This window comes from Neoarius graeffei, chromosome 10 (assembly GCF_027579695.1).
Source record: "Neoarius graeffei isolate fNeoGra1 chromosome 10, fNeoGra1.pri, whole genome shotgun sequence".
NCBI classification, from domain to species: domain Eukaryota; kingdom Metazoa; phylum Chordata; class Actinopteri; order Siluriformes; family Ariidae; genus Neoarius; species Neoarius graeffei.
Genome location: NC_083578.1, coordinates 17,744,360 through 17,768,814, shown reverse-complemented (window position 1 = coordinate 17,768,814; position 24,455 = coordinate 17,744,360). Strand labels below are relative to the sequence as shown.

At 40.0% G+C, this 24,455-nt stretch overlaps 1 protein-coding gene across 5 annotated transcripts in view; it reads right to left on the bottom strand.

The window, feature by feature from the left end:
• Positions 1-631: 631 nt before the first annotated feature.
• agtpbp1 (ATP/GTP binding carboxypeptidase 1) overlaps positions 632-24,455 on the bottom strand; it is a 91,078-nt gene continuing 67,254 nt past the window's right edge. For 3 of the 5 annotated variants that reach the window (XM_060931400.1, XM_060931403.1, XM_060931401.1), the window contains exons 22-26: positions 19,952-20,081; positions 10,928-11,083; positions 6,741-6,917; positions 6,152-6,315; positions 632-1,803 (exon numbers count right to left, since the gene is read on the bottom strand). In XM_060931400.1, coding sequence (XP_060787383.1) covers positions 1,647-1,803; positions 6,152-6,315; positions 6,741-6,917; positions 10,928-11,083; positions 19,952-20,081 — 784 coding nt within the window. In that variant the 3' untranslated portion in view covers positions 632-1,646. The remainder of the gene's footprint in view (positions 1,804-6,151; positions 6,316-6,740; positions 6,918-10,927; positions 11,084-19,951; positions 20,082-24,455) is intronic. The other 2 variants (XM_060931404.1, XM_060931402.1) reach the window with 1 other exon arrangement.

Genomic DNA, 24,455 nt, shown 5'->3' with positions numbered 1-24,455 from the left:
GCATTTGGAAAAAAATTCATGCTCATTTGCTAACTCTGATAATTTCCTGTAACATTAGATAAGTAGCTTGTTTTGGAAATATTCCCTAGTATTAGCTAGCTGCTTTTTTTTTTTTTTTTTAACTCTCACTGGTGTTGGCTAGTTAGGATTGATTTTTTTTCTAACTATAGGTAACTTGCTTTGTTTGGAGACATGCTATAATATTGACTAGCATTTGGGAATTTTCACTGATTTTAGCTGGCTAGCTTTGATAATTATCTTTAACGTTAACTCATTACTTTTATTTTGGGACAATCCCCAACATTAGCTAGCATTTTGAATTTCAACTACTCTTGGACAGCTAGCTTTGATAAAATTCTTAATGCAGAGTCCCAACAACAAAGTCAATTACCAGAAAAATAAGCTAAAAAATTAATGAGAATTGCTATGTAATAAAACGGGTAATATAAAATAAACAATAAATAGAACTGTACGACTGGAATGTAGATGTAAACCTTTGAGATGGAATAGTATTATTTCACCTTTTTTTTTTTTTAAATCACGCTATACCAGCAGGTAGATTTACCATCACATCCTTATTTTCAAACCACGCCAATTTTGTTCTTTAAATGACAACACAAATAACATGATGCCAGTTTCACTTAAGTATTTATTACTTTCACTTCAGTCAGAAGTTGGACAGTCATTTTGAAAATCAAAAATTTTGGTATGTACTGTATCTCCCATACATATTTAAACCACATCCACGCACGCGCGCACACACACACAAAGCTACAACAGGTCCCCTCCACCCCAACCTCCCCTCCCCCCAACAAATAAAATAAATTAGAAAAGCGACATTCAAGAGTCATGCATTGACTATACAAACAGAAATAATTCCACATGGAAATTAAAGTACAAGAGCTTTCCCACTTAAAGTGTCATCAATTTGTTTTTGTCGTTTTGTTTTTGCGAAATGGTGCAAATGGCTGCAAGATCAGATCCTGACTGATGTGATACTGATCCAACACTGTAACCTGTTCACACTACTTAGTTGCTATCAGACACCAAATACACGCAAGTGATATGAAGATAAACCTGGTATTACATTCCTCACACTGAACTGCAAAGTGAAGCATGGTGGTGGGTGTGCAGCGAGTTTTTTTTTCCCCCCCTCTCATCCCATGCAATACTGTAATATGTGTTGCAACGGAACACTAATGTAATGATATAATGATGTGATATAAGGTCAATGCTTTAAGGTTTAAGAGAAAGGCAGCTTCGCTGTAGTGTATGTGAACAAATTGAAATGTGAAGCGTCCACACGTAGCACCATTCGTTTGTTCTTAATGACTTGAAATCGCTAAGGCGTTTAGCATTTTTAACATTACTAGCTACAGTGCCCAAAAATTCTCTGGACATTTGGTTTTCTGGTTTGGCTGTGTTGCAATTGAGGACAGTTGATTTACTGTTATCGTATTAAGACGTGTTTATAGTATCTAATTTGGTTAACTGCAATTATATGAGGTGCCCAATATGATTCCAGTAGCTGTTATGTAAATGTAAAACAAAGTTTATTGTTAGAGTACATGGGTATCAGTAACTAGGACTTTTTTTATTAAGGTTGTGTCTCAAATTTGGTATGGACTAGAGACGCTAATTAGCCCTCAGGTAAGAGTGTCTTGGTGGTTAAATTCAGGGTCCGAGCTCAGGTCCACGTGGGCAGGTTCGAGCTCGGGGTCGTTCTCGTCGTCACTCTCAGCGCTGTAGTCCACTTCTTCCAGAAAGGCAGGCTCGTCTTCTTCCATCACATAAGTGGTGGGGCTGCAGGATAAAAACACACACTATTGATAGTCACCTCACTTGTTTAGGAGCAAAGTTCATGTTACAATAGATCTGGATTTTGCTAAACATTCTTGATTACAACCTAAATATTAGATGTATTTGGCACAATATATTCAACTCCATTCCTTTGTCCCCCCCCGTTTGTGATTATATAATAATGTAATTTGGTTTACAATTATACAACACAATATAGGGGCGGCACGGTGGTGTAGTGGTTAGCACTGTCGCCTCACAGCAAGAAGGCTCTGGGTTCAAGCCCAGCGGCTGATGGAGGCCTTTCTGTGTGGAGTGTGCATGTTCTCCGTGTCCGCGTGGGTGTCCTCTGGGTTCCCCCACAGTCCAAAGACATGCAGGTTAGGCTAGCTGGTGGCTCTAAATTGACCGTAGGTGTGAATGTGAGTGTGAATGGTTGTTTGTCTCTATGTATCAGCCCTGCGATGATCTGGCGACTTGTCCAGGGTGTACCCGCCTCTCACCCATAGTCAGCTGAGATAGGCTCCAGCTTGCCCTGCACAAGATGAGCAGTTACGGATAATGGATGGATGACTATACAGTATACACCTGCCTTATCTTTAGCAATCAGTTTATAATTATCCAGATTGGCCAGAAGGTGTTGATTAATTTAATTTTCGATAACAGCATTGACGTGTCCGGCTGCAAGGCGAAATCACAAGTTTATTAATTATTAATGCACATTCTAATAAGCCATCATTTCTCATTCACAGGAACTTGGATATTAGTTGCGCCACATAATTCAAGACTAGTTATAAACTTGTTTAAAAAACATGCTGTTATTTAACATTTATGGAAGGAGTCTCCAATCTCGGCTCTTTGTAAGAGAAGTTTTCAGACATGGGAAAGTCTTCAGGACAGAGGAATTTGCACTTTATCTTTTCTGAAAAACGACATGCTGCATTTTTGTCTCACCATCTTAGAGAGAGAGAGGGAGACGCCATAACCCTAATCCTATATATAATTCTAAAATCTAAGTGATAGCAGGAACTAAAGTGTGTGACTGACATCCTGTAACATTAAATGTACGAAGCTATAAACAGTTAAAAGGTTCATTAATGAATCTAATTTTTATCGTTGGCAAGCCACTGTATTATACGAGGAATAAAACACTTCAGGATGTGCGGTTAGCAGAAGATAATCACTCTATAATAACACATCCTGAAGTATTTTATCCCTTTATATACAGTATGTAATGTAATATACTACTGACTACATATAACTGATGTTTCCTGATCCTGATTGTGGCTCATATATGATTAACTGTGCAGCTTGTTATACAACGTTGCTCTCTGCTTGGTTGGCTTTCGGGCTCGGAAGTTGTTTAGATTTAATAAAAAAAAAAAAAAAAAAGAAAAAAAGTGCAAATGTAAATATTTACAGTAGCAGTCAAAAGTTTGGACACACCTAATTAAATTTTTTTCTTTATTTCTCATCTCATCTCATTATCTCTAGCCGCTTTATCCTTCTACAGGGTCGCAGGCAAGCTGGAGCCTATCCCAGCTGACTATGGGCGAAAGGCAGGGTACACCCTGGACAAGTCGCCAGGTCATCACAGGGCTGACACATAGACACAGACAACCATTCACACTCACATTCACACCTACGGTCAATTTAGAGTCACCAGTTAACCTAACCTGCATGTCTTTGGACTGTGGGGGAAACCGGAGCACCCGGAGGAAACCCATGCGGACACGGGGAGAACATGCAAACTCCGCACAGAAAGGCCCTCGCCGGCCCCGGGGCTCGAACCCAGGACCTTCTTGCTGTGAGGCGACAGCGCTAACCACTACATCACCGTGCCGCCTTCTTTATTTCTATGAATTTAAAAAAAAAAAAAAAAAAAGACACTTCATGTCAAAGTAATGATGGATGTCATTTCTCTTTACTTAGTTGAGCGGTTCTCGACATAATATGGATTACTACAGCTGTCAAATAGGACTATTTATTATAGGGCATTTTTTAAATTTACTATTTGATCGCAAATACATTAAGGAGGCATGAAAATCATCCACTAGTTAACTTTTGACGAGACACACCTGTTAATTGAAAAGCATTCCAGGTGACTACCTCATGAAGCTGGTTCATCCATCCATCCATTATCTGGAACCGCTTATCCTGTGCAGGGTCGTGGGGAAGCTGGAGCCTATCCCAGCTGACTATGGGCGAAAGGCGGGGTACACCCTGGACAAATCACCAGATCATCGCAGAAAGCTGGTTAAGATAATGCCAATAGTGTGCAAAGTGTCAAGGTAAACGATGGCTACTTTGAAGAATCTAACTATGGAACATTTTTTAAACAAACACACACTTTTTTTGGGGGGGGGGGGGGGGGGGGTGCGGCACGGTGGTGTAGTGGTTAGCGCTGTCGCCTCACAGCAAGAAGGTCCGGGTTCGAGCCCGGTGGCCGACGAAGGCCTTTCTGTACGGAGTTTGCATGTTCTCCCCGTGTCCGTGTGGGTTTCCTCCGGGTGCTCCGGTTTCCCCCACAGTCCAAAGACATGCAGGTTAGGTTAACTGGTGACTCTAAATTGACCGTAGGTGTGAATGGTTGTCTGTGTCTATGTGTCAGCCCTGTGATGACCTGGCGACTTGTCCAGGGTGTACCCCGCCTTTCGCCCGTAGTCAGCTGGGATAGGCTCCAGCTTGCCTGCGACCCTGTAGAACAGGATAAAGCGGCTACAGATAATGAGATGAGACACTTTTTTTTGTTTACCACACAACTCCATATATGATCCATATGTTATTTCATAGTTTTGATGTCTTCAGTATTGTTCTACAATATAGAAGAGAGTCAAAATACTGGGGGAAAAAGTATGAATGAGTAGGGGTGTACAAACTTTTGAGTGGTACTGTAAATAGCCTGTTGTATTCCCTTGTACATGACGTGAGTGCTCATTTTTTAATTAACCTGAACCGTGTCCACTCTGTTATCACCACCGCTGGTCGAAATGGCAAACACCAAAAGTGGCTACAGATCGTACAGTGGTTTAAAACCTCAATACATTTCTCCCTCTCTCTCTCTAATACAATAATGTGATGATGGTTTTATGGCTCTCTTGTTCAGCAGTTAAATGGTTTAATGTTTTTGCGCGTTCCACGCAGCCCAGTGGTTTGGCTGGTTTCAGTGGCTTTTTAATGGTTTTAATGGTGTGAGGGGGTGAGAAACTGGATCCCAACGAGACGCGGGCAGGCGAGGGGGGCCAGACGCTGGGGGCCGCCTCAAACTGGATTAGCGGCCTTTTCGGATCAGGTGATTAGACGGCTGTAATGAGGAGAGAGTGGCTAGAGTGCTTTCGCTTACTTCACTCAAGTGTGTAGAGCCCAGTGCGACTGAGAGCTCCTCAAGTAGTGCCAGCCATTAGAAGAGGAATGGAGGAGACAAGACATGAGTGAGTGTGGTGTGTGTGTGTGGTCATCCATTAAAGAAGAAGTAAACAAGCTGGGAGGAGCAGAGGTGCGTTCTCAAGAAGCTTCTAGACACTGATATCATTCAAGCTATTACTCATGATTGTTTTCTTTCTCTCTCCCCCCAGAGATTTTAGGAGCAAAAACATTTCGGTTAATGGATTTAATATTCATTTTGGATGTGTTGGAGGGGGAAAAAAAAAATCCAACCATGTTTAATAAACATTATGCTCAGTGATTTATGAGCCAACAGTAAAAACGTGTATGTTTTTAAAATCTTTCACCTGAAGACTTATTTACATGAAACAGCAAAAAGGTTGATGCTTTTCACTGAAAAAATAAAAAAAATTCACACTAAATACTGTCTGTAAAATCTTCCCTTCTACATGTCTATGAATGTAGATAGTTTATGGATTTGAAATGAAATTAGAACGTAGGTTAATTGGACGTGTTCTTTAAAATACTGATTCATTTCCGTTCTTCCTTTTTGCAGTCCTTTAAGTGCTTGAATTGCATTTTTTGTTGTTGTGATGAAGTGCTTTTAAAATTGTTCAAATTACATACCTAACCATCATACCAACAACTATTTGACCTTTATTAACCCCATCACGCAACGCAGCCAAACTACTTACGGGATGAAATCGCTTTGTGTTTGAGCTTCGCAGCCTCTCGGTGCTTTAACTGAGAGAGATGCAGTGTGTCAGTGAGCCCCGTTTCCCTTCGTCATCAATCTGCCACAAAACAAGTTACTCGCGCTGCCTTGTGTGTGTGTAGCTCAGTTTAGAGCCATTATTTCTTCTGGTAAATGTACGGTGACAATTTGGGTGCGCTTTGAATCTTTTGGCTTTGGTACGTTGCACCACAGTCAATTCAAGTGTTTTATTCATGAGTGTGTTTCTGTGTGTACCAGGTGACATTGCAGCTTGTGTCTATTAGATCATTGTCTACATCCAGCAGGTGTGTGTTGTGGTTGCGCAGCTCCAGGGGTGACGTGTGACGTCGCAGTCTGAGCAGAGCCACACAGAACTGGGCTCCCATTTCCTCCAGCTCTCTCGTCCCGATTTGGAGACCCTAAACACACACACAAATTCAAGAGAGAAAGCTGAACTAATGCAGGTTTCAGCAGCTGGCTTCCACCAGATATCCATCACAAATCATCTCCCCAAGCACGAGTTCGTGCATGCGAGAGATAGACAGAGAGAGAGAGAGCGAGCACTGAGCCCCTCACTGCAGAAAGCTTCAGCCATGTTGCTTTACTTTCTCATGGGGAGCCATTATCTGTGAGAACACGCAGAATGAGTCACTGATTTGGAGAGCCGAGGTCTCAGCGTCGTCATCACTCTGTTCATCCACCGACCTACAGCACCATCTACTGACTAAACTCCGCCTCACCTCATCTCACCCCTCCCTCTTCGTCTCTAACTGGATATCTTCTCTCTGTCTCACACGCAAATTATAGTTGTTGTGTCCCTCCCCCATTCCTTACACACACACACCTTGTATTTGCCCTGGTCGCAGCCGCACAATGTGCTCTCCATGGTGTAGCTGCGCTGGACGCCGATCTCCTTCCACACCACCACTCGCGCCGTCGACTCTTTAGAGCGCTCCACCACAAAGCTGCAGCCGGACAAGCTAAAAGCTGGAGCCAGCTGAGACAGCAACTTAGGGAGAGTCTAACACAGACACACAAAAATAACGTGCTATCAATCTTCAGATGCCACTTTGGACATGAGGACAGCTGTAAAGTGTAAACATATAGGAAGGTGACGGTAGCTCAGTGGTTACAATCAATCTGAAATGAACCTCGGTCCTTGTTAGCCGCAGTCAGATTGTGCACAATTCATATTTAGGAAATCGCAAAGCCCAAAATTCTTATTTGTCCATAAATACAACAACTTTTTTCCTGCTTTGTAACAGCCTCTGATGTTTGTCACCATCGTTGTTTTAAAAAAAAAAAAAATCTTGATACTTGAAGACATTTTCATGACTACGGCCTGAATGATACAGGTTTCCAATAACCGATATTAAAGGAAAAGGCAACTTTTGTACAAAATCACCACAAATAGATAGATAAATATATAAAGTAATCGATCATGGAATTTATAGAGAAAGAACAGACCACATAACAGTATCTTTTAACTTTTAATAATATGGGCTTGCGCTGAGCTCAGCAAAGATGCGTTCCGCCATATTGATCTACTGCGTGACATCATGCGGCCCACCACTGAAAAGAACTCTTCAGTGCTTCATGGTAATAAGGTAAAAAACCAGTACAATCGCTTCTTCAAAGTTTCACCAAATGGTTTTATTTATGCAACTTAAAGCTCATAATACTGTATAACTTTGGTTGAGTAAAAACACGGAGCAAAAACATGGCTGAATCCTGAATGACTCCGATTTGGATTTGTCCTACCAAGCCTACTGCGCATGCGTGAAGCGGCTCGGCCCGGTTTTCCCTTTCGGGCACTCTCGTTTTCTGTTAGAATTTGGTAAAGAAAAAATATATATATTATTTACCAGCTTACCGGGTCCATGAACATAAATCTGACAGCTGACAAGGTCGGGATATAAACGAATCGAATACAAGCCGCCCGCCGGGACTCCTAATCACAGTGATCTGCTTGTAAACACTGTTTTCATGGGCCCAGTGACGTCACAGATCAGAGGGAGGCGCATTAACGAAAGATTCTGATTGGTTTATAGTTGCCCACAATCTCAAAATGGCTGACTCCTCCAACTTCGACTCCTCTGTGTCAATTCATGATTTCAAAGTTAAAAATATTTTTTCATGTTCGATATATAATGGAAATAATTAACGGAATTGATTATGTATATGTTTTTCTCCTATTACACACCTGGTTTTGTACAAAAGTTGCCTTTTCCTTTAAAATCAGTGGATGTATTAAAACATCGTGAATAGTATAAAAAAATAGTCAAGCAGGCCTACATGTACATGAACAACCAAGTTCACAACAGAATTACTTTAACTATATACTATGGAATCAATTTTGTGCCAAAATGTTCATACAATACTTTTGAAATATCTAACAAAAACGACAAATCAAAATACAAAAAAAAAAAAAGTCAATTTTTTTAGACTGGCAAACAAATTATTCGTGTAATCGTGCAAAATATCAGTCTATTACTCTTCAGAAACCTTTTATTTTTGTTCCACATCTTTCTCAGTTTTGTTTGACGTAATTTATTTTGGTTGCGATTCCAGCTTTCTCGTTTGCGCTCCCTGACTTTTTGCTTGCAGTTTTGGCACAAACTTCACGTGTGGGTGGGCTGTCCAGGAATACATTCCCATTGGCTAACTTGTGTTTGACTGACAGCTACGCTCAGCCATTCCCTACTCGGATTCTGGCGGACTGTTTGACGAGTGATCGATCCATTGACGGTAAACAAGGATCGAGTGGACTTCAGTGGCGACTATGATATTGAATTAATTCAACAAAGTGTAAATTCAATATCATAGTCGCCACTGAAGTCCACTCGATCCTTGTTTACCGTCAATGGATCGGTCACTCGTCAAACAGTCCGCCAGAATCCGAGTAGGAAATGGCCGCAACAGCCTCCGGGGGAATGGCTGAGCGTAGCTGTCAGTCAAACACAAGTTAGCCAATGGGAATGCATTCCTGGACAGCCCACCCACACGTGAAGTTTGTGCCAAAACTGCAAGCAAAAAGTCAGGGAGCGCAAACGAGAAAGCTGGAATCGCAACCAAAATAAATTACGTCAAACAAAACTGAGAAAGATGCAGAACAAAAAAGGTTTCTGAAGAGTAATAGACTAATATTTTGCACGATTACACGAATAATTTGTTTGCCAGTCTAAAAAAATTGACTTTTTTTTTGTATTTTGATTTGTCGTTTTTGTTTGATATTTCAAAAGTATTGTATGAACATTTTGGCACAAAATTGATTCCATAATATACACAACTATTCATCTGGAAACATGCACAGATATGGGTTGCGTTTTCAAGATATAACCTACTTAATTGGGGGGGGGAGGTTTAATCCATCATCACTCAAATATGGCATATGCAAATTTTTTTTTTTAAATAGCTGAAAACCTTCATCTGTTCAACACGTTGTCATTACTCCGCTTGACTCTGCTTGGTTCAGCTGATTGTTGGGATTTGTGGCATTCCAAACAAGTGTGTTGCCAACAGTGAGGTCGCAGTTCGCTCTCTGGTGGACAAACTATGCAACAACACTCAACATGCCTGCTTGAAAAATCCGATTTCCGTCTTTCTACCTTATTCATGACGCATTTATTTTTATTGATGGTTTTCCAATAAGAAAATCGAGCCACGTTGTGGAAAAGTATCATTTTCAGATATTCATTTCTCTCTGAAAATCAATCTCAGGAAAGTGCATCAATATATTGCAATATTAAAGCGAGACGGCCTTTCGATTTCATAAAAATCAGTGAAATTTAATTCCCTGTGAAAATTTGGTCATTGCGATACATGTTTATTTCTGTAATATCTCACTAAATATCAGGCAATTCTGTGGCTAGGAAGTTATTTCATTTGAGGGGATTCCCGAGCAAATAATATGCATGAAATTGCTCGCTTTGCGCAGTCAAGCAGACAGAGGAAGTCCCTGTGTGTGTGTGTGTGTGTGTGTGTGTGTGTGTGTGTGTGTGTGTGTGTGTGCGCGCAGGCGCATGCACAGGTTTACCTTTGACAGTGCACTGACAGTTACATCATTCGGTCACTAAACGAACAGCTGATCACACCGAGGTGCTCGCTGACCGCCGATATTTATTTATTAGTTTGGTCCTGCATTTCCTTTCCTTCACAACATAACGTCTTTTCTTCTCGCTTTCCGTTACTGTAGTCAGTCTTTCACGTTTCATTTGCGTCCTCCATTTTTCTCTCCTGTTTCAAATTTGTATCCCACAATGCCTTGCGTGACGGGGAAGGCCCACCACGTCATGCATGACGCAGTATCGTGAATTGGGTCATGGTGAAGCAGGAAAAAATAGCGGAGAATTTAGGGCCACGTGGCCCTAAATTCATTAATTGCTCTGTTAGGCAAAAAAAAAAAACCTTAATAAAATTGGAAGTTTGTGATTCAAATTCAGTACCTTTCAGTCCACTAAACAAAAATAATTGGGTGTCAGGGAAAATTATTTTTATGAGCTACACTTAAAATCTGAAAGGCAGTCTAGCTTTAATATCATATCGTCTTATTGCCCAGCCCTACTCCCATTTGTGTACGGTATGTCATTTTTTTTTGGGGGGGGGGCAAAAAAAAAAGCTTCTGACTGGCACAAGAGGAAAGCTTTCTTTTCTTACTTTAGTTCAAGAGAAAAGAAAGGGAAAAAATGGCAAGTTTGGGGGGGGGACTGCAATAATAATCCCGATGATACCAAAGCCACCTGTGGCCAGGAACTAAAAGAGCAAAATTTGCTGTGCTCTTTTTCTGCTGCCAATCACAGCAACACTAGGCAATCACAGGTGACCCTGAGGTCATGTATGTGGAAGAGGGCAGATAGCACTTTCTTTTGGTTGCCTTTTTGCATCTCATAAAAATCATGCTGTGTGATGGGGAGAGCTACGTGTGTATGAACTGACCAATAACAATATGCATCAAATTTTAAATTGCTTACTATCTCAAGTTAGTGACTTACGAGTAAACCTTATTATTCCAAAGCCTTTATGCATAGTTACCCATATGGTGTGTGTGTGTGTTACCCTGTATCCCAGGTCCTCCTGCAGCTCACAGGAGCTGGCACTGACATTGGTCTGCCACACCGTCTCCTTTACACTGCAGCCGTACATGAACACATTCTTCTTCCTTGAGTGGCCGTGGTAGTCACAGAATACCTACACACACAAAACATGTAACTAACGCATCCCTGACATGGACTAAAGCGCACACACACACACACACACACACACACATATATACATTTATATATATATATATATATATATATATATATATATATATATATATATATATATATGCATATATATATATGCATATATATATATATATATATATATATATATGCATATATATACACACACACACACACACGTATATATGTATATACACACACATATACACACATACATACATACAAATATACACACACACATACATATATATATATATTAGTGCTGTCAAAAATGTCGCGTTATTAACGCGTTAACTTGACTCAATTTTAACGGCGATAATTTTTTTATCGCGAGATTAACGCTTTGTGACATGATGCCACGCCCCGCACAGCCAGAGTCCTCTGCCCTCCCCCGAAGAGCCACGGTGCTCGGCTTAGGTTTCGTTTTCCCATCGGCGGCTCCAGCCCCACTTTGCAGTGGCTGTGACAAGACGTGTTATGCTCTGCAATAAAAAAAAAAAAAACATTGGTACAACCAGTGTTCGAACTATGCCGATATTTTCGGGGGGGTCCCTTATTTTCCCTTGGGGGTGCTTGCGCTTGTCTCAGAGCGCGGCTCTCCATCGCGCGCTCACTTCGGATATGCAAATGCGTCCCGTTACACACGATTGCTATGTCAATAAACATCATTTTGCCAATATTTTAGAGACCCCCCAACATTTCCCAAATCATGTTTTCAAGGGATCTCATGTCTGTTTCAGGGGATCTCGGATCCCCCGTGTACCCCCGTAGTTCGAACGGTGAGCAAGCCCATTCACTTTTTTATGCTGATAAGAGAATTACAATGGTTTTTCATGTGACAAAAATGTGCGATTAATCGCGAGTTAACTATGACAGTCGCGACATTAATCGCGATTAAATATTTTAATCGCTTGACAGCACTAATATATATATATATATATATATATATATATATATATATATATATGAGTGATTCCACGCTTATGGGTACTGAAATGGGGACATGAACTTATTTTTAAAAATTCACCTAAAACCATTTCTTTTTTTTACCATCAGGTCACAAAACATGTAATCTTTAATGAATGATATGTTAAAAGATAACTTTAATTTTCTGAGATGTAATAAAAACATATTTATATGCCAAAGTCAAGCCTATGCGTTCCAAAATGATGTCTGTTACATTACTTCTGTTACGATTGTCCATCTCGCGTCTGTTACAAATTAATTACAATCTAGCTATACACCATGCTAATCTTATTGAAAGAATGTGTATGTTTATTCTACTACACATGTTTATTAATTATATTTGCTAAAACATCACCTTCCTATGTTTCAAAAAGTAATTCTACATTGTTAAAATTGAGAATATATATTTCCACAACACTTCTGTTACGTTCTGACTTTTGCATATAAATATGTTATTACATCTCAGAAAATTAAAGTTAACTTTTAACATATCATTCATTAAAGATTACATGTTTTGTGACCTGATGGTAAAAAAAAGAAATGGTTTTAGGTGAATTTTTAAAAATAAGTTCATGTCCCCATTTCAGTACCCATAAGCGTGGAATCACTCTCTCTCTCTCTCTCTCTATCTATATATATATATATATATATATATATATATATATATATATATATATATATATACACATATATTTATTTTATATATGTGTGTATATATATATAAAATAAATATATATATATATATATATATATATATATATATATATATATATATATATATATATATATACACACACACACACACACACATACATACACACAACCCCAATTCCAAAAAAGTTGGGACAAAGTACAAATTGTAAATAAAAACGGAATGCAATAGTTTACAAATCTCAAAAACTGATATTGTATTCACAATAGAACATAGACAACATATCAAATGTCGAAAGTGAGACATTTTGAAATTTCATGCCAAATATTGGCTCATTTAAAATTTCATGACAGCAACACATCTCAAAAAAGTTGGGACAGGGGCAATAAGAGGCTGGAAAAGTTAAAGGTACAAAAAAGGAACAGCTGGAGGACCAAATTGCAACTCATTAGGTCAATTGGCAATAGGTCATTAACATGACTGGGTATAAAAAGAGCATCTTGGAGTGGCAGCGGCTCTCAGAAATAAAGATGGGAAGAGGATCAGCAATCCCCCTAATTCTGTGCCGACAAATAGTGGAGCAATATCAGAAAGGAGTTCAACAGTGTAAAATTGCAAAGAGTTTGAACATATCATCTACAGTGCACATCATCATCAAAAGATTCAGAGAATCTGGAAGAATCTGTGTGTGTAAGGGTCAAGGCCGGAAAACCATACTGGGTGCCCGTTATCTTCGGGCCATTAGACGGCACTGCATCACATACAGGCATGCTTCTGTATTGGAAATCACAAAATGGGCTCAGGAATATTTCCAGAGAACATTATCTGTGAACACAATTCACCGTGCCATCCGCCGTTAAGAAGAAGAAAGAAGAAACCTTTATTCGTCACTTTACAGTGAAATTCATCCTCTGCATTTAACCCATCTGAAGCAGTGAACACATGCACACACACTCAGAGCAGTGGGCAGCCACACCAGAGCGCCCGGGGAGCAGTCAGGGGTTCGGTACCTTGCTCAAGGGCACCTCAGCCCAAGGCTGCCCCACATTAACCTAACTGCATGTCTTTAGATTGCCAGCTAAAACTCTATAGTTCAAAGAAGAAGCTGTATCTAAACATGATCCAGAAGCGCAGACGTCTTCTCTGGGCCAAGGCTCATTTAAAATGGACTGTGGCAAAGTGGAAAACTGTTCTGTGGTCAGACGAATCAAAATTTGAAGTTCTTTATGGAAATCAGGGACGCCGTGTCATTCGGACTAAAGAGGAGAAGGATGACCCGAGTTGTTATCAGCGCTCAGTTCAGAAGCCTGCATCTCTGATGGTACAGGGTTGCATTAGTGCGTGTGGCATGGGCAGCTTACACATCTGGAAAGACACCATCAATGCTGAACGGTATATCCATGTTCGAGAGCAACATATGCTCCCATCCAGACGACGTCTCTTTCAGGGAAGACCTTGCATTTTCCAACATGACAATGCCAAACCACATACTGCATCAATTACAGCATCATGGCTGCGTAGAAGAAGGGTCCGGGTACTGAACTGGCCAGCCTGCAGTCCAGATCTTTCACCCATAGAAAACATTTGGTGCATCATAAAACGGAAGATACGACAAAAAAAGACCTAAGACAGTTGAACAACTAGAATCCTACATTAGACAAGAATGGGTTAACATTCCTCTCCCTAAACTTGAGCAACTTGTCTCCTCAGTTATTCTATTCTTTAAGTTCGTTTCTTAAGACACGTATTTTTTAGTATGTTACCTCGTTTGTTGACAGTTTCGGCGAACACTTCCGCCTTCTTCAAAACAGTCACCAGATGTCGAGTGGTGACGTGCCTTATCAGCTGATGTTACTCTATGGAGGCGTGAACGTCCCGCCCAGGTAGTCCACGCCTCCTGCTGTCAGGTCGCTGCCCCAGGACGGCGCTCCAGGTGTGTGACAGCGTGTACGCTCCCTCATCCTGGTTCATCGTCCTCTGCGCCCGCTTTCGTATCTCCACTGCCTTCAAAATCCAACGCTGGTATCTATTCTCTTCAGCGCGAATGACTCTGGCCTCTTCCCAATTCATAATATGATTTTGTCGTTTGCAGTGGTCTGAAATGGCTGATTTTAAGTTTTCTTGGTTTGCTTTTTCTTTTTCGGATCTTGTGAGTCTTTTTGTTGTTTCTTTTTCACATTCTAATTGGTGTTCTTTCCTGTGAGTGTGGAAGCATCTGCCTGTTTCACCAATATAGACTTTATTGCATGACCGGCAAGGGATTTCATATATGACATTGGATTTATTGTCCAGTTGTATTTTGTCTTTGGGGTGAACTAGCAGCTGTCGGAGGTTCTCGTATGGTTTGACCGGGGTGTTGATGTGGTATTTCCTCATGGATCGTTGGATGCGTTCTGTAACTCCTTTTATGTATGGTAATGTGACAAAGCCCCGGTTTGTTTTTTCTTGTTTGTTTGTTTTTTTCCTTTTTTTGTGTCTGTAATTTTCCTTTTCGTATTGCCCACGGTGGATATTGGCAGTTTTTTAATGCCTGTTGGATGTGTTGTTCCTCCTCCTGTCTGTCTTTCTCCTCCGTGATGTTCTGTGTTCGGTCGTATAGTGTTCTGATTACTGACATTTTATATGCTATGGGATGTTCAGATGTCCAGAGAAGATATTGGTCAGTATGTGTAGGTTTTCTGTATGTTGTAATTCTGATATTACCTTCTTCTGTGTGGTGTATTTTTAGGTCCAGAAATGCTATTGTCTTGTCCGTTTCCTCTTCGTGTGTGAATTTGATGTTGCCTGTCTTGTCTATGGAGTTTAAATGATCCGTGAATTGTTGTGTGTGACCTGTTTTGGTTATTTCAAGAATGTCATCAACGTATCTTTTCCAGAAGATAGGTTTGCAGTCATCCGGTGCTGTTTCTATGGCTCGGGTTTCCAGATCCTCCATAAAAAAGTTGCATAGAGTGGCAGATAGCGGGTCCCCCATTGCAAATCCCTCTTTTTGTCTGTAGATTGTACCTCTGAATTGGAAATATGTGGACGTGGAAATGAAATGTAATAGTTTTGTTATGTCCTGTGCTGTAATTTTTGTACGTTTTTTCAGGGTTCTGTCTGCTTTTAAGCGGTTTTCTACTATGTTGAGAGTGTTTGTGACCGGTGTTTTTGTAAAGAGGAATATGACGTCATGTGATACAAAGATTTCATCCTTTTTTATCTTGATTTCCTTTAGTTCTTTCGCCAGTTGTTTTGAGTTTTTGCAGTGGTATTCCGTGAGTCCGAGGAGTGGTTTAATTATGTCTGCCAGTGTCTTGGAAAGGTTGTAAGTAACTGATCCTATACTGTCTACTATGGGTCTTAATGGTGCTCCGGGTTTATGAATTTTCAGTGTGCCGTATATCCGGGGGGTGATGTCTGCTGTGGGGATGAGGTGGTTGTATGTTTGTTTATCAATTTTGTTGTCGTCCATTAACGGTTTGAGTAATAGTTTTAGTCTTTTTTTCTTTTCCTCTGTCGGGTCTTTTTTGAGTATTTCATATGTGTTTGGGTCCGTGAGCATTTCATTCATTTGTTTTTCATATTGATTAGTGTCCATGATAACTGTGGTCCTCCCTTTATCAGCCGGTAATATTGTTATTTTCTTGTTCTTTGTGAGTGTTCTGATGGCTTCCATTTCCTGTTTAGTTGTGTTTCTGGGTGGCGGTTTAGCTGAGGTGAGGATGCCTGCTATTTCGTTCCTTAATGCGGCTTTCTGTCCTTGGTCCTGTAACATGTTGCATGCTAGTTCGGTAGCCAGTATGAATTCTTCATTCGGGATTTTATTTGGTGTGATGGCATAGTTTAGTCCCCGTGAGAGTATAGTGCGTTCTGCTGTTGTTAGTGTGTGTTTAGACAGGTTGCATATCCATTTTTCATTTATTTGCTTGTCCTTGCATTTATTTTGTTTCTTTTTGATAAGTCTATTTAGTTTTTTAATATGGCGTGTTTTTGTTTTTGAGAATTCTTGTTCTTGTATTGCATTTAGATGTTCTTCCATACTTTTTTCCATGTCACTGCTGAGTTTGAACCGGCGTTTGAAATCTTGTGTTCTTTGTATTATTTCTGTATTTAAATTGTTGATTTTGTTTGTCGTGCATCTAATTCTTTCTCTTACCAGAGTCATTCGCGCTCTTTCGATGGTCCTTTCTGCGTTTCTTGTTGGTATCGGATTTTTTATGTAGAGGCTTGCTGGAATGACGCCTTCGTCCCGGCAGCGGAGATTGAAGCGGAGATGGTTTCTTTGTCGCGCCAGTTTTTTCTTTAGTTTTTCCAGGTAGCGTACCTCTTTGGCACAATCTTCTCCATAACTTATTTTTAATATATGTAGTGAAAATTCATTATGTCTGATTATTATAACTATTCTTTAAGTTCGTTTCTTAAGACACATATTTTTTAGCATTTCATTTCAGACCACTGCAAACGACAAAATCATATTATGAATTGGGAAGAGGCCAGAGTCATTCGTGCTGAAGAGAATAGATACCAGCGTTGGATTTTGGAGGCAGTGGAGATACGAAAGCGGGCGCAGAGGACGATGAACCGGGATGAGGGAGCGTACGCGCTGTCACACACCTGGAGCGCCGTCCTGGGGCAGCGACCTGACAGCAGGAGGCGTGGACTACCTGTCAAATTGGGCGGGACGTTCACGCCTCCATAGAGTAACATCAGCTGATAAGGCACGTCACCACTCGACATCTGGTGACTGTTTTGAAGAAGGCGGAAGTGTTCGCTGAAACTGTCAACAAACGAGGTAACATACTAAAAAATACGTGTCTTAAGAAACGAACTTAAAGAATAGTTATAATAATCAGACATAATGAATTTTCACTACATATTGTCTCCTCAGTCCCCAGACGTTTACAGACTGTTGTAAAGAGAAAAGGGGATGTCTCACAGTGGTAAACATGGCCTTGTCCCAACTTTTGTGAGATGTGTTGTTGTCATGAAATTTAAAATCACCTCATTTTTCTCTTTAAATGATACATTTTCTCAGTTTAAACATTTGATACGTCATCTATGTTCTATTCTGAATAAAATATGGAATTTTGAAACTTTCACATCATTACATTCCGTTTTTATTTACAATTTGTACTTTGTCCCAACTTTTTTGGAATTGGGTTTTTTATATATATATATATATATATATATATATATATATATATATATATATATATACACACACACACACATGGCACGGTGGTGTAGTGGTTAGCGCTGTCGCCTCACAGCAAGAAGGTCCGGGTTCGAGCTCCGTGGCCGGCTAGGGCCTTTCTGTGTGGAGTTTGCATGTTCTCCCCGTGCCTGCGTGGGTTTCCTCCGGGTGCTCCGGTTTCCCCCACAGTCCAAAGACATGCAGGTTAGGTTAACTGGTGACTCTAAATTGACCGTAGGTGTGAATGTGAATGGTTGTCTGTGTCTATGTGCCATCCCTGTGATGACCTGGCAACTTGTCCAGGGTGTACCCCGCTTTTTGCCCATAGTCAGCTGGGATAGGCTCCAGCTTGCCTGCGACCCTGTAGAAGGATAAAGCGGCTAGAGATAATGATTGATTATATATATATATATATATATATATATACACACACACACACACACTAGTGCATCTCAAAAAATTAGAATATTGTGAAAAAGTTCAACATTTTCCATCAGTTATTTAAGAAAGTGAAAATGTTATATATTATAGACTCATTACACATAAACTAAAATCTTAATCAGTATGGCATACAGTACAAAAACATTAAAAAATACCATCTCAAAATATTAGAATATTTCATTTCGAGTTTGAGTAAAACAGTATGAACACAGTGTATCTCTCGGTCTAGTTCAGTACGCACAACCACAATCATGGGGAAGACTGCTGACTTGACTGTTGTCCAGAAGATGATCACTGATGCCCTCCACAAGGAGGGTAAGCCACAAAAGGTCATTGCTGAAAAGGGTGGCTGGAAAAGGTGCACAAGCAACAGGGATGGCCGCAGTCTTGAGAGGATTGTCAAGAAAAGTTGATTCAAGAACTTGGGAGAGCTTCACAAGGAGTGGATTGAGGCTGGTGTCAGTGTATCAAGACCCATCACGAACAAACATCTTCAAGAAAGGGGATACAACTTTCGCATTCCTAATATCAAGCTACTCCTGAGCCAGAGACAATGTCAGAAGTGTCTTATCTGGGCTAAGGAGAGAAAGAAATGGACTGTTTCTCAGTGGTCCAAAGTCCTCTTTTCAGATGAAAGTACATTTTGCATTTAATTTGGAAATCACGGTTCTAGAGTCTGGAGGAAGAGTGGAGAGGCACAGAATTCAAGGTGTTTGAAGCCCAGTGTTAAGTTTCCACAGTCTGTGATGATTTGGGGTGCCATGTCATCTGCTGGTGTTGGTCCACTGTTGGTCCACTGTTTATCAAGTCCAAAGTCAACACAGCCATCTACCAGGAGATTTTAGAGCACTTCATGCTTCCATCTGCTGACGAGCTTTTTGGAGATGCTGATTTCCTTTTCCAGCAGGACTTGGCACCTACCCACAGTGCCAAAACTACTACCAAATGGTTTGCTGACCATGATATTACTGTGCTTGATTGGCCAGCCAACTTGCCTGACCTGAACCCCATAGAGAATCTATGGGTTATTGTCAAGAGGAAGATGAGAAACACCCGACCCAAAAATACAGATACGCTGAAGGCCACTATCAAAGCAACCTGGGCTTCAATAACACCTCAGCAGTGCCACAGACTGATCACCTCCATGCCACACCGCATTGATACAGTAATTCATGGTAAAGGAGCCCCAACCAAGTATTGAGTGTATAAATGAATATACTTTTCAGAAGTTGGACATTTCTGTATTGTAATTCCTTTTTTTGATTGATCTTAGGGAATATTCTAATAATTTGAGATACTGGATTTCTGATTTTCATGAGCTATAAGCCATAATCATCAAAATTAAAACAAAAAAGGCTTTAAATATTTTGCTTTACATGTAATGAATATAGAATATATGAAAGTTTACCTTTTTGAATTAAATTATGAAAAAAAGGAACTTTTTCATGGTATTCTAATTTTTTGAGATGCACTAGTGTGTGTGTGTATATATATATATATATATATATATATATATATATATATATATATATATACACACACACACATACATACACATATACACACACACAAAAACAAATTGCGCTGTGCCTCACCAGTGGTGCTCTCCCGATCGCGCTGAGGTACTGCAGCAGACTCTTGGTATGGTAGATGGTGGGATGAAGCTCCGCACTGGGGTTCTGCCACTGTCTGTTCAGATCCTCGCCACTCAGAGAACATCTGTGACTAAACAGAGAGACGAATAGTAAGGAAGTAACTGCTATTAAAGGAAAATAATCAACTTCTCATATATATTTTTTTTCAACATGTCAGACATTTTATCCATTTGTTTAACAATGTTGAACATCACCCCATCACTGATTCCTTTATATCTATTAGGCATGTAACGATATAATGTATATCATGTGACGATAAATCGTGATGCGAATTTATGACTATTCGAATCAATGAAATAAAAAATGAACTGTGATAATCATCAGGATGTGTAATCTCAGATCTCATCATTTTTCCAAGCTGCAGGTATGTTGTTTCGACAGCAGAGTAATACAATATGCATGAAATTGCTCGCTTTGCACAGTCAAGCAGAGAGGAAATTTTTCTAAAAAAAAAATTTGTAATTAAGGTTTTTGATTTTTAACAAAAGGAATGTTTTAGTTAACAGGCTATTACATTTTACTCCAACCAAAATGAAATAAAAGGTTTTTTTTTTTATTTTACAAAAGGAATATTTAAATTGATAAAGAACAGGAAAATAAAATGTTACTTTTTTTTTCCTGGTAATAAAAATTTGCTTTTTTCCCCTCAAAAAAACAAACAAAAACAAAAAACCCCACCATTGTGGGAAAAGCGAATCAAATTGAAAGATGAGTGAATTGTTACAAGCCTAACATGTACAGTGGGGCAAAAAAGTATTTAGTCAGCCACCAATTGTGCAAGTTCTCTCACTTAAAAAGATGAGAGAGGCCTGTAATTTTCATCATAGGTACACTAACTACGAGAGACAGAATGGGGGGAAAGAATCCAGGGAATCACATTGTAGGATTTTTAATGAATTAATTGGTAAATTCCTCGGTAAAATAAGTATTTGGTCACCTACAAACAAGCAAGATTTCTGGCTCTCACAGACCTGTAACAACTTCTTTAAGAGGCTCCTCTGTCCTCCACTCGTTACCTGTATTAATGGCACCTGTTTGAACTCGTTATCAGTATAAAAGGCACCTGTCCACAACCTCAAACAGTCACACTCCAAACTCCACTATGGCCAAGACCAAAGAGCTGTCAAAGGACACCAGAAACAAAATTGTAGACCTGCACCAGGCTGGGAAGACTGAATCTGCAATAGGTAAGCAGCTTGGTGTGAAGAAATCAACTGTGGAAGCAATTATTAGAAAATGGAAAACATACAAGACCACTGATAATCTCCCTCGATCTGGGGCTCCACGCAAGATCTCACCCCGTGGAGTCAAAATGATCACAAGAACGGTGAGCAAAAATCCCAGAACCACACGGGGGGACCTAGTGAATGACCTGCAGAGAGCTGGGACCAAAGTAACAAAGGCTACCATCAGTAACACACTATGCCGTCAGGGACTCAAATCCTGCAGTGCCAGACGTGTCCCCCTGCTTAAGCCAGTACATGTCCAGGCCCGTCTGAAGTTTGCTAGAGAGCATTTGGATGATCCAGAAGAGGATTGGGAGAATGTCATATGGTCAGATGAAACCAAAATAGAACTTTTTGGTAAAAACTCAACTTGTCGTGTTTGGAGGAGAAAGAATGCTGAGTTGCATCCAAAGAACACCATACCTACTGTGAAGCATGGGGGTGGAAACATCATGCTTTGGGGCTGTTTTTCTGCAAAGGGACCAGGACGACTGATCCGTGTAAAGGAAAGAATGAATGGGGCCATGTATCGTGAGATTTTGAGTGAAAACCTCCTTCCATCAGCAAGGGCATTGAAGATGAAACGTGGCTGGGTCTTTCAGCATGACAATGATCCCAAACACACCGCCCGGGCAACGAAGGAGTGGCTTTGTAAGAAGCATTTCAAGGTCCTGGAGTGGCCTAGCCAGTCTCCAGATCTCAACCCCATAGAAAATCTTTGGAGGGAGTTGAAAGTCCGTGTGGCCCAGCGACAGCCCCAAAACATCACTGCTCTAGAGGAGATCTGCATGGAGGAATGGGCCAAAATACCAACAACAGTGTGTGAAAACCTTGTGAAGACTTACAGAAAACGTTTGACCTCTGTCATTGCCAACAAAGGGTATATAACAAAGTATTGAGATGAACTTTTGTTATTGGCCAAATACTTATTTTCCACCATAATTTGCAAATACATTCTTTAAAAATCAGACAGACAATGTGATTTTCTGGATTTTTTCTTCTCATTTTGTGTCTCATAGTTGAGGTATACCTATGATGAAAATTACAGGCCTCTCTCATCTTTTTAAGTGGGAGAACTTGCACAATTGGTGACTAAATACTTTTTTGCCCCACTGTATATCCCAGAGTGAAAGTCAAAAGAGGTTCAATTTTGATCAGTTTAGTGAAATGTACTCATGCTATCATTTTTGCATTATAAATTTGAAAAGAAATATCATGACTGCATGATAAATATATCTAATAAAAATTCTGATGTTTAATTTTCCAATTATTAAATTGGATAAAATACTCATAAAATACACTTATATAGGGAGATGCATGCGTTTCCATTGATTAAACTATAAGCTTTTATATATGTGATTGGTTAACCTTGGATATGGACATAAAATGAAATTTAAAAAAAAATTCCCTTTCTTTACACGCATTTGTTCGTTCGAATTTCTTCCCCACCCCTTTATGGTTCATGTGTTAAAGGCAGACGAACACCAGATGACGTCCTTCAACTTTTATGAAATACAATTACAAAATTAGGAAAATAAACTTCAATATTTGATTTAACATGAGGGGACAAAGCCGCCTGAAAATTCCAGTAATCCACGTCTCGATCTGAAAGTTAAGGACAGAACAATTACACCTTCCAGATTTCACTTTGTATATTCTATAACCCCAAATCAGGACTCCATTTAAACTAGCAATAAAAAACTGGATGCTACTGTATAAATATTGATTTAAAAATAAAAACAAAAATCAGAAAAACTTGGGATGGTACATTGAAATTAAAGTGAAACTCATTTGTAAATAATATTTGGTCACGGGCAATTGCTCCAAGACAACGAGGGAGGCTCAGCCTCCTCTAAAAATGACGAACATTGTGTAGGATGAATTGCGCTAGGCTTATGTTATAGCCGACCTTATAACATTGCTATTTCAGATCCAGAATCATAGAAATATACAGTAGTGCTTGAAAGTTTGTGAACCCTTTAGAATCTTCTATATTTCTGCATAAATATGACCTAAAACATCATCAGATTTTCACACAATTCCTAAAAATAGATAAAGAGAACCCAGTTAAACAAATGAAACAAAAATATTATACTTGGTCATTTATTTATTGAGGAAAATGATCCAATATTACATATCTGTGAGTGGCAAAAGTATGTGAACCTCTAGGATTAGCAGTTAATTTGAAGGTGAAATTAGAGTCAGGTGTTTTCAATCAATGGGATGACAATCAGGTGTGAGTGGGCACCCTGTTTTATTTAAAGAACAGGGATCTATCAAAGTCTGATCTTCACAACACATGTTTGTAGAAGTGTATTATGGCACGAACAAAGGAGATTTCTGAGGACCTCAGAAAAAACGTTGTTGATGCTCATCAGGCTGGAAAAGGTTACAAAACCATCTCTAAAGAGTTTGGACTCCACCAATCCACAGTCAGACAGATTGTGTACAAATGGAGGAAATTCAAGACCATTGTTACCCTCCCCAGGAGTGGTCGACCAGCAAAGATCACTCCAAGAGCAAGGCGTGTAATAGTCGGCGAGGTCACAAAGGACCCCAGGGTAACTTCTAAGCAACTGAAGGCCTCTCTCACATTGGCTAATGTTCATGAGTCCACCATCAGGAGAACACTGAACAACAATGGTGTGCATGGCAGGGTTGCAAGGAGAAAGCCACTGCTCTCCAAAAAGAACATTGCTGCTCCTCTGCTGTTTGCGAAAGATCACGTGGATGAGCCAGAAGGCTATTGGAAAAATGTTTCATGGACGGATGAGACCAAATTAGAACTTTTTGGTTTAAATGAGAAGCATTATGTTTGGAGAAAGGAAAACACTGCATTCCAGCATAAGAACCTTATCCCATCTGTGAAACATGGTGGTGGTAGTATCATGGTTTGGGCCTGTTTTGCTGCATCTGGGCCAAGACGACTTGCCATCATTGATGGAACAATGAATTCTGAATTATACCAGTGAAATCTACAGGAAAACATCAGGATGCCTGTCCATGAACTGAATCTCAAGAGAAGGTGGGTCATGCAGCAAGACAACCCTCAGCACACAAGTCGTTCTACCAAAGAATGGTTAAAGAAGAATGAGGTTAAATGTTTTGGAATGGCCAAGTCAAAGTCCTGATCTTAATCCAATGGAAATGTTGTGGAAAGACCTGAAGCGAGCAGTTGATGTGAGGAAACCCACCAACATCCCAGAGTTGAAGCTGTT